Below are 10,060 nucleotides of genomic sequence, written 5' to 3' on the forward strand. Positions count from 1 at the left end.
ACTCACTTTGTAGACCAGGCTGGCCTCGAACTCAGAAATCCGCCTGCCTCTGCCTCCCAAGTGCTGGGATTAAAGGTGTGCGCCACCACGCCTGGCAACTCTTAAGGTTTTATGATCTCTAGAACTGTTTGTTGTTGGTTTTTTGGTTTGGGGTGTTTGGTTTGGTTTGGTTGGGGTTTTTGTTTTTGTTTTTGAATTTTGTTATTGTCTTTATTTGTTTGAGACAGCCTCACTGTAGCCCAGGCTGGGCTGGAACTCACCAGGTAGATCAGCTGGCAGTGAACTTGATTTGATCCTTATCTTGGATAGGGTTTTACTGCTGTGAACAGACACCATGACCAAGGCAACTCTTGTAAGGACAACATTTAATTGGGGCTCTCTTACAGGTTCAGAGTTTCAGTTCATTAGCATCAAGGCATGAAAAGAAAGGGTTGGTTTTCTCAATCACAACTGGGCCCATGACCTGGGTGTCCTACCTTGTTCATTTCCTTTTGTACTCTGTGGGTGTCCACTGCTCTGAAACCCCACCACCAGCTTTAAGAAAGGAGGAAAGAAACCGCTATCGAGTATCAGGCACTCCTTAGGTAGGTGCTGCCCAGTGCACACACTGAGAGGCCAGGTTTGTGTGAGCCACGCAGCCCAGGTAATTGACCGGAGAACAGACTTAACATTGTGATGGATGCCAGACTGGATATGCCTTTCTTAGGATCTTCACCCCATCATTTGAGGACCCGGTCATCATTTTATACAAGCTGCCTTCCTCAGGGCACATGAGTGTCTCTCTGATTGATTCTTAGCATGGTGAGCATAAGCTGTGGCACACTAGGTGACACCTTGTGCATTCATTTTGCCACCACCAGTGTGCACAGCCATCCTGCGACTAACTGGCCTCTTAGAGACTTCATCTGGATGGCAACAGGAAATCACCATAACTATAGGGCCAACACCATGCCCACCCCCCATCCCCTTTCCATCACCTTCCCATGATACCATGCTTTGTTCTCAAAGCTCCAGGACAAGGACCCATATCTGGTGGGGGCCACATCCAAGTGAAAGGACACAGAAGAAGGAAGCTTTTGCTTTTTGCCTGCTTGCTTTCCCCCTCCCTGGCAAGTTCATGTGTCCGTTGCTGAGGCATTCCTTACTGCTCTCAGATCCTAGGTCTTGGGGACTCTAGCACAGTGACCAATGGAGGCATCTAGCCTCATGGACTGAACAGCCACCTGGTCGATATTCTGTAGGAAGATAGTTATTTTTGGAATTAGGCAGCCCACTGCCCATAATAAAGCCCTCTAATAAATCCTCTTTTGATTTAGATTGATTCTATCTGTTCTGCTCCTTTAGAAAACTCTGATTAATACAGGCATCCAAGGTTTAGGTTGGTTTGATGACCTAGATTTCTCTGTGCAGGAAAAAAACATGGTAGAGTCTAGATGAGCGTAGATGGGCTTCAGCTGGCCAAAATAAGGCAAGCGGACACAAGCTGGCCTTGGACAAGGACAGCTCGGAACGGCAGGCCTTGCCCTGAAACACCAACTCGAATGTGGCTGGAACTGAGAGCGCAGAGCTAACAGAAAAGGACACAGGCTATGTCAGGACACACTTCCACCCACCCAAGGCCAGGGCCATGTGGACCGTCAGTCCTCAAACTGGCCCCTTGCTGGCCCCCCTTTCTCGCCTGCCAGCTGCCAACAGCGCTCTGCCCTATGTCTACCACACCTGTCACTGCCTATCCTTGTCTGAGGGGAGGGGAGGGGGGGCATTAGCCCCTCCTCAGCCTCCAGCAGAGCAGACAGTTAGTGGGGAGGGGAGGGAACATGGAGCGGGGGCCGACGGTGGGGGCAGGGCTGGGGGCCGGGACCCGAGTCCGAGCACTGCTGGGATGCCTGGTCAAGGTGCTGCTCTGGGTGGCCTCTGCCTTACTGTACTTTGGAAGTGAACAAGCCGCCCGCCTCCTGGGCAGCCCTTGCTTACGGCGCCTCTACCATGCTTGGTTGGCAGCAGTGGTCATCTTTGGGCCCCTCCTGCAGTTTCACGTTAACTCTCGGACGATCTTCGCTAGCCACGGCAACTTCTTCAACATGTGAGTCCACTGAAGTCCATAGGAGCTGCCTCTCTACACCCTGGGATCCCAGCTTCCTTCTTCAGGCCTCTGTGTTCTGTTGCCAGTCTGAATGCTAAAAATAGGCTAGGAGGTTGAGAAGGTCAGGAGGAGGAGAGGGGGAGGGGAGAGGGAGAGAAAAGAGCCTGGGGGTGCCGGGGGAAGTAAAGGACAGAAGAGGAAAGTGGACCCTAGTTGCCTGTGGTCCTGCAAGGAGAAGGGCAACATTGAAATGATAGGGGTTATAAAAAAAACAAAAACAAAAACTAATGGATAATGTATGGGACACAGGTCAGGATGGGGAGATCGGACACTGGGGATCTCAACTAGCTTTTCTACTTCCTGTCCACAGAAAGTTTGTGAATTCAGCCTGGGGCTGGACATGCACCTTCCTGGGGGGCTTTGTGCTGCTGGTGGTGTTCCTGGCTACACGACGTGTAGCAGTGACTGCCAGGCACCTGAGCCGACTGGTGGTGGGGGCAGCTGTATGGCGGGGGGCCGGACGTGCCTTCCTACTCATCGAGGACCTGACGGGTTCCTGCTTCGAGCCTCTGCCCCAGGGCCTATTGCTGCATGAGCTGCCCGACCGCAAGAGTTGCCTGGCAGCCGGCCACCAGTGGAGGGGCTACACTGTCTCCTCCCACACCTTCCTCCTCACCTTCTGCTGCCTCCTCATGGCTGAGGAAGCCGCTGTGTTTGCCAAGTACCTGGCCCATGGGCTACCAGCTGGCGCCCCACTGCGTCTTGTTTTCCTACTCAACGTGCTGCTGCTGGGCCTCTGGAACTTCCTGCTGCTCTGCACGGTCATCTATTTCCATCAATATACCCACAAGGTGGTGGGTGCGGCAGTAGGCACGTTTGCCTGGTACCTTACCTATGGCAGCTGGTACCATCAACCCTGGTCCCCTGGGATCCCAGGCCACGGGCTCTTCCCTCGATCCCGCTCAATGCGCAAACATAACTGAAAAAAATAAAAGCATACCAGGCCTGGCTCTGTCTCCTTCGATTCTTTTCGGGCCGAGAGAGAGGATGGGAAGGGTAAGATGCTCAAGTTCCTTCCTCATCATTTCTTGAAGTTGCTGACCTGTGTTTTCCTGTACGTGACTTCCATCCTGTTGGGTCTTTCGGGAGCTGTGATGTCGAGGGATGGTACCACTAAAGCAGCCTTTAGATGCACCAGCTTCCCTCTGCGGATGCCAGGGCTACACAGAAAAACCTGGCCTCGGGAAAGAAAAAGTTGGAAAAATATTTCTGGATGTGTGAAAATTACATGAAACTCAAAATCTCCAATCTATAAGTTAAGCTTTATTTATTTATTTATTTATTTATTTATTTATTTATTTTATTTTTGGTTTTTCCAGACAGGGTTTCTCTGTGTAGCCCTGGCTGTCCTAGAACTAACTCACTTTGTAGACCAGGCTGGCCTTGAACTCAGAAATCTGCCTGCCTCTGCCTCCCAAGTGCTGGGACTACCACCACGCCTGGCAGTTAAGTTTTATTGAAAGTCATCTGCGGGCTGGTGAGATGGCTCAGTAGGTAAGAGCACCCGAGTGCTCTTCTGAAGGTCCGAAGTTCAAATCCCAGCAACCATATGGTGGCTCATAACCACCCATAATGTGCGTCTGAAGACAGCTACAGTGTACTTACATATAATAAATAAATAAATCTTTTTTTAAAAAAAAGGGGGGGCTGGTGAGATGGCTCAGTGGGTAAGAGCACCCGAGTGCTCTTCTGAAGGTCCGAAGTTCAAATCCCAGCAACCACATGGTGGCTCACAACCATCTGTAACAAGATCTGGCGCCCTCTTCTGGAGTGTCTGAAGACATCTACAGTGTACTTACATATAATAATAAATAAATCTTTAAAAAAAAAAGTCATATGCACTAACACACACATACATACACATATATATATATATACACACACATATATGTATATACATACATACACATAATTACTATATTACTACCTGCATATTAACACTTCTCAAAACTAAATAGCTATCACTAAGCCCTTGCAGAACTTTTGCCTGGCTCCTGTTTAAACCATTGTATTATCCTGTCTCAAAAACAAAACAAACGGGCTGGTGAGCTGGCTCAGTGGTTAAGAGCACCGACTGCTCTTCCGAAGGTCCTGAGTTCAAATCCCAGCAACCACATGGTGGCTCACAACCATCCATAATGAAATCTGATGCTCTCTTCTGGAGTGTCTGTAGACACACTACAGTATACTTACATATAATAAATAAATAAATACTTAAAAAAAAAAACAAACGACAACAACAAAATGGCTGGTATCAGAGTCACAGGTGCCATGGCCATACTGAGCTGGTCATACTTTCTGAAGAATGATGGCGGAACATCTGAAGAATGATGGCGGAACATTCTCTCAGAAAAATTGACATCCACGCTGAGAACTGTGTGAGGATATTGAGGGGAAGAATGTTGCAGGTTTCTCAAGGGCAGAGTTCTTGGAGCAGAATAAACACTGCCTACAAGCATTTGCTTGTGTAATGAATGAGTGTGGAAAGCAATGGACTTGAAGAGGACGGGTGATTGTGAAAGAAAAGTCTTTATGGATTTTATCATAGAGGCCTGAGTCCCTGCTGTGGGGGAGTGGTTTATTGGGGAATAGAGGGTGCCACAATGGCTTTGTGCAGAGCTGATTGACTCTTGTATAAGGATGGTGCCAGCATCTCCGCATAATTGTCTGGTGGGCGGGAGTATATTAGGCAGGGGACCACGCTGGGAAGACGAAGAGAGACCAGATCATACTCCAGATCATTAAGGATTTTAAACCCCCATGTAAGGCTTATTTATTGCCCTGGCCCTAGCAGAAGCAGGGGGTGCCGGGAAATGGCAGGCGAGGGTGGGAAGGGGCAGGGGTGCTGGCGTTGGCTGGGAGGCGGGCCTGGCTGCCAAGCGGAGAGACCCGACGCCGGGCGGAAACGCTACTCCGGCTGCTGGCGGAGCCCCCGCCTCTCAGTAGGCTGTCCCCGCCTCCTCCAGTCCCTCCACTCCCCAAACCCAGGAAGGCCGTGCAGGTTTCGAGCTGTGCTTTCGCTTTCCCTTCCCGCTGCCCACCCCAGGTTCCTCGTGCGGGCGCTCACCACCACCCCCGGCTCTGGCCATGGCCACACTGAGGGTCCATCCCGAAGCCCAAGCCAAGGTGAGCGTTGCGGGTTCGAGTGGGTCGGAGAGGCTTTAGAGAGGCGTGGTTCAGAGCAGACCAGAGCTCTGGGGAGCCCACTCCCTAGCCCCCCCTCACCTGAGTCGGGGGTTCTGCTCCCTAGCTACTGCCAGAAGCACCTGATCCCTTGGGAGTAGGTGAGGCGGCTGTGGTCCAGTGGGGTGAAATGGAGCCTAGAAGCTAGTGTGAAGTCTGCTGGCTTGGGGCCAGGGCTACACACAGAGACCTGAAGAGGGACTTGCCCTTGCCACCTCAGACTTTCCCTCGGAAAGGGCATGCACCTGCACTCTCTCTGCCCACTGTCTTAGGGTTCTGTTTGGTTTGAGACAGGGTCCCTCTATTATGTAGCTCTGGCTTTCCTGAAACTGGATATGTAGACCAGGCTGGCCTTGAACTCAGCGTTCCACCTGTGTGTACCTCTGGAGTGCTAGGATTAAAGGCCTGTGGCACCACGCCTGGCCACAGGGCTCTCTTATCGCTCCTTGCACAACTCTGGTGACCCAGAAATATATATATATATTTGGTTTTTCGAGACAGGGTTTCTCTGTGTAGCCCTGGCTGTCCTGGAACTCACTTTGTAGACCAGGCTGGCCTCGAACTCAGAAATCCACCTGCCTCTGCCTCCTGAGTGCTGGGATCAAAGGCGTGCGCCATCACACCCAGCTGGCTCAGAAATATTCTTATCCCTAAATTCAGCCCCCCTTGGGGATCCATTGAACTCTTCCCTGATTCAGGTGTGCTGAAAACTACCATACCACCCTATATAGGGACCCATCTGACTTTCTTCAGATGTGGCTTCTCTATTCCCCAAGTCAGCCCCTACACCTAAAGGGAACTGTCCTCAAAAGAACTGGCCTTAAAGCTAGGTTTGTGAAGGATTGCCTATGTATACCCTACAGGTGGATGTGTTCCGTGAAGACCTGTGTAGCAAGGTAAGACCTAACTCATCAGGGACCCCACCCCCACCCAGCTCCCCCAACTCTGGCCTCCCTCACTGGGCAGTGTGAACCCTTACGTGACTGCCTTGGAAAAGGTGTTTGCTTCTGACCCTGTCCTTCTCCACTGCCTTACCCAGACAGAGAACCTGCTTGGGAGCTATTTTCCCAAGAAGATCTCAGAGTTGGATGCGTTCTTAAAGGTACTCGGGGGCTCCCCGGGCAAGGACTCAAAAGGAGCCCGGGGATGGGGGTGGGGTGAGATGAGAGGAACACCCTCATCTCCAGCCCTACCACTAGGAGCCAGCTCTCAATGAAGCCAACCTGAGCAATCTGAAGGCTCCGTTGGACATCCCAGTACCTGATCCAGTCAAAGAGAAAGAGAAGGAAGAGCGGAAGAAGCAACAGGAGGCAAGCTGGGAGACCTGGGAGGTGGGCCAGCCATAGAGAACATCAGCCTCAGTCCTTCTCTTCCTCCCTACAGAAGGAAGAGAAGGAAGAGAAGAAGAAAGGAGACGAAGACGACAAAGGTACTGGGAAGTGAGGTACTGGGAAGACACTGGTGTCCCAGAGCTTCTAGGCTGCAGTTCTGCTTTCCCCTTTCCAAACTTCGCACGCCCAGTCATTCCCTGACCCACTGCACGCTCTCCAGGTCCTCCCTGTGGCCCAGTGAACTGCAATGAGAAGATTGTGGTCCTCCTGCAACGCCTAAAGCCTGAGATCAAGGATGTCACTGAGCAACTCAATCTGGTGAGCTCTTCTGCCTTCGTCTCGCCTCCAGGCATTGTCCTCTTGGTCCCTGCCAAAGCAGGTGCTCCAGGCCAGGGCTCAACGTGGACCTGGCATCCCTCTGTCCACTTGTGGGCAGACGAGGGAAGACTGGGAACCTGGGAGTCAGGGTATGTATACAGAGGGGAAGGAAGGATGTGGTGATAAAGCCACGATGCGTTCCTTTGCTCCAAGGTCACTACCTGGTTGCAGCTACAGATACCTCGGATAGAGGATGGGAATAATTTTGGCGTGGCTGTCCAGGTAAGAGCACTGCCCCCTCAATCTACAGCCCTACTGTGCAACCAGCCTGAGCTTCCCCAGCTCTCCACTTTCTTCCTCAGGAAAAGGTGTTTGAGCTGATGACCAGCCTTCACACCAAGCTGGAAGGCTTCCACACGCAGATCTCTAAGTGAGTGGCCTCACCACTACACCCTCAGCACACTCTGCTTTGGGGACAGGCCCGGGCGCCCACCTTCTCTTCCCACTCTCTACATACTACTTCCACTTCCCACAGGTACTTCTCCGAGAGGGGTGACGCGGTGGCCAAAGCAGCCAAGCAGCCCCACGTGGTAGGTGAGGCCCAGGTCAGGCTGCTTCCAGGGAAGACAGATTTCAAGTCAGGACTAACTGTTGAGTTTCTGCAGGGTGACTATCGGCAGCTGGTGCACGAGCTGGACGAGGCGGAGTACCAGGAGATCCGTCTGATGGTCATGGAGATCCGAAATGCTTATGTGAGGAAGGGAGAGGAGGGCAGGGGTGGACAGAAGCACCTTCCCCAGGCCATCAGATTTCTGACCAAGCAGTCTTGGGGTGGAGGATGACAAAGAACAGCTAAAAATGGGATACAGAACTACCAGGGGGCCGTGGCTGACCTCCACCACTCTGTGGTCCGATAGGCTGTGTTATATGACATCATTCTGAAGAACTTTGAGAAGCTCAAGAAGCCCCGTGGAGAAACCAAGGGAATGATCTATTGAGCCCCCTCTCTCGTTCTGTGATGGGTGTAGCAGAAACCTTCCTGCTCTTCACCAGGAACTCTAGACTGGACCCAGTCTTCTTCCTACTGGCTGGGGTTTCTCCCTCACTCTGCCTCCCAAACACAATAAATACATAGTTGCCCACCAGCCCATGTCTTTATTGTATGTGAACCCTTCTGGCTTAGGCATTTCCATCTGTGGAACCACTCCATTGAGTGATTTGAGTGTTGAGCCGCTGGTTGGTCCAGTCCTGCCGAATGTCATCAAGATGGCAGTCAAAGTCCACAAGATGCTGGTGGGCCCGGCCCTCCAACAGCGCGCCCACCATCTGTCGTGACTCCTCCCAATCTCTCCACATCACTCTGAAATTTAAAACACGGATGTGAAACAGTGGGGCTAGACACTGACTTAAGGACTGTGTCTGGAGAAGCTGAAGGGCAGGGACAAAGGAAGCCTCAAGTGTTGAGCGTCCAAGAGACAGAGGGAAGGGAGCACTCACAAGTTTTTGTCCTTGGGCACCCACTGAAGACCCTGGTTCTCCAGGACAATGACTGGAGGTACACGAGGCCGAGTCACCAATTTCTTATTATCCAGCTGGGTGAACAAAGGGTGAGAGTCTTAAGGACCCTCTCCCACTCCCTCCCCACCTCCCCACTCTAAAGTCTCCCCAGTCTCACCATAATAAGCACTGCCCTGGGGAAGAATTCTGCAATTCGCCCAGCGATTTTCAAGGCCAGAGGCCCGGGGCTGTGTAGAGGGAAGATCAGAGGAATGAGCAGCCAACTGAGGGCAGACCCAGGTCTCCCGGGTGCTCCCGGCCCCTAGCCTGGGAGTGTCCGGTATGCATGATGCTTGATTCACGATTGCTGGATGCTTCAATGCTGTGGGAAACAGGTCTCAGATACTGCTGCTGAGAGATGAAATCTAAAGTAGGCGTTGGGGAAGGTAGTTTGCCTTCATCATCCAAATTTAAAAAGGAATAGGGCTGGAGCAATGGCTCAGTGGCTATGAGTACCAACTACTCTTCCAGAGGACCTGGGTTCGAATTTACACTCACATGGCAACTGATAGCCAGGCCCAGGGGAACCCAACGCCCTCTTCTGGCCTCCAGGGGCACTGCATGGTATACAAATACACAATACAGGCAAAACATAAATATAATAAAAAGTTTTCAAAAAAAAAACTATAAAGAATTTACTGGATAGGAAGTTAGGAACCAGCAAAAGTGGGGCAGAACAGTGTGCGCTCCATGGGGAGGGACAATTAAGAATAAAGTATGGGGGCTGGTGAGATGGCTCAGTGGGTAAGAGCACCCAACCGCTCTTCCGAAGGTCCAGAGTTCAAATCCCAGCAACCACATGGTGGCTCACAACCATCCGTAATGAGATCTGGTGCCCTCTTCTGGAGTGTCTGAAGACAGCTACAGTGTACTTACATATAATAAATAAATCTTTAAAAAAAATTATAAGAATAAAGTATGAAGCCGGGCAGTGGTGGTGTACACCTTTAATCCTGCAACTCAGAAGGCAGAGGCAGATGGATCTCTGGGTTTGAGGCCAGCCTGGTCTACAGAGTGAGTTCCAGTACAGCCAGGGGTACACAGAGAAACTGTCTTTAAGAACCAAAAAAGAAGAGAAGAAGAAAGAAGAAGAAGGAGGAGGAGGTATGTATGTATGAAAATGCCCCAGTGGAACAAGTTACTTTAAATGCTAACTTGAAGTCGTTTCCGCCATCCCTGGGAGCCACCATGAGGTTTGGCTGCATCTGTCCAACTTTCTGAGGCCTGAGTCAGAAAAGCAAAACTTTTCTTTTCCCTGTTACTTTTCAGATGCTGCCTAGAACCTAAGTGTGCTTTTTCTGATCCTTTGTGCTTCCTCACTCTTTCTCTGAAGCTGGGCTGCTTGTCTGGGATGAGTCTGACTTCCGTGCTGGGCTTGTCTGCGATCAGTCTGTCCTCTGTGCTCGTTTATAGGTATGATTCTTTCCCTTCTTTCCTCTCTTCTCTGGAAAGCACAGCTTGTTCCTCTGAGTCTTGCCTTTCTTTTCAACTCTTAATAAAATCATCCTTGAGCGGTTTTTTTTTTTTT

General features: G+C 51.1%; 3 protein-coding genes across 3 annotated transcripts in view; 2 read left to right on the forward strand and 1 right to left on the reverse strand.

The window, feature by feature from the left end:
- The first annotated feature begins 1,658 nt into the window (after positions 1-1,658).
- On the forward strand, positions 1,659-3,092 carry Fitm1 (fat storage inducing transmembrane protein 1). Its single transcript, XM_021181550.2, has 2 exons — positions 1,659-2,083; positions 2,454-3,092. The coding sequence occupies exons 1-2, from the start codon at positions 1,818-1,820 to the stop codon at positions 3,064-3,066; spliced, it is 879 nt and encodes a 292-aa protein (XP_021037209.1). The 5' UTR covers positions 1,659-1,817; the 3' UTR covers positions 3,067-3,092.
- Positions 3,093-5,055: 1,963 nt separating this feature from the next.
- Psme1 (proteasome activator subunit 1) lies at positions 5,056-8,120 on the forward strand. The gene is made up of 11 exons (XM_021181552.2): positions 5,056-5,269; positions 6,190-6,222; positions 6,366-6,428; positions 6,526-6,636; positions 6,710-6,755; positions 6,878-6,975; positions 7,189-7,257; positions 7,338-7,405; positions 7,511-7,565; positions 7,641-7,727; positions 7,893-8,120. The coding sequence occupies exons 1-11, from the start codon at positions 5,231-5,233 to the stop codon at positions 7,971-7,973; spliced, it is 750 nt and encodes a 249-aa protein (XP_021037211.1). The 5' UTR covers positions 5,056-5,230; the 3' UTR covers positions 7,974-8,120.
- Emc9 (ER membrane protein complex subunit 9) overlaps positions 8,111-10,060 on the reverse strand; it is a 4,222-nt gene continuing 2,272 nt past the window's right edge. Inside the window, exons 3-5 of the mRNA XM_021181551.1 lie at positions 8,651-8,720; positions 8,473-8,567; positions 8,111-8,335 (exon numbers count right to left, since the gene is read on the reverse strand). Coding sequence (XP_021037210.1) covers positions 8,155-8,335; positions 8,473-8,567; positions 8,651-8,720 — 346 coding nt within the window. The 3' untranslated portion in view covers positions 8,111-8,154. The remainder of the gene's footprint in view (positions 8,336-8,472; positions 8,568-8,650; positions 8,721-10,060) is intronic.

This window comes from Mus caroli, chromosome 14 (assembly GCF_900094665.2).
Source record: "Mus caroli chromosome 14, CAROLI_EIJ_v1.1, whole genome shotgun sequence".
NCBI classification, from domain to species: domain Eukaryota; kingdom Metazoa; phylum Chordata; class Mammalia; order Rodentia; family Muridae; genus Mus; species Mus caroli.

Excerpts from the sequence above, each read along its gene's own strand:
- Fitm1 (XM_021181550.2), top strand. The coding sequence starts at position 1,818 with ATGGAGCGGGGGCCGACGGTGGGGGCAGGGCTGGGGGCCGGGACCCGA. Across the intron at positions 2,084-2,453 it reads CACGGCAACTTCTTCAACAT|AAAGTTTGTGAATTCAGCCT; the intron begins GTGAGTCCACTG and ends TCCTGTCCACAG.
- Psme1 (XM_021181552.2), top strand. The coding sequence starts at position 5,231 with ATGGCCACACTGAGGGTCCATCCCGAAGCCCAAGCCAAG. Across the intron at positions 6,976-7,188 it reads TCACTGAGCAACTCAATCTG|GTCACTACCTGGTTGCAGCT; the intron begins GTGAGCTCTTCT and ends CTTTGCTCCAAG. Across the intron at positions 7,728-7,892 it reads TGGAGATCCGAAATGCTTAT|GCTGTGTTATATGACATCAT; the intron begins GTGAGGAAGGGA and ends GTGGTCCGATAG.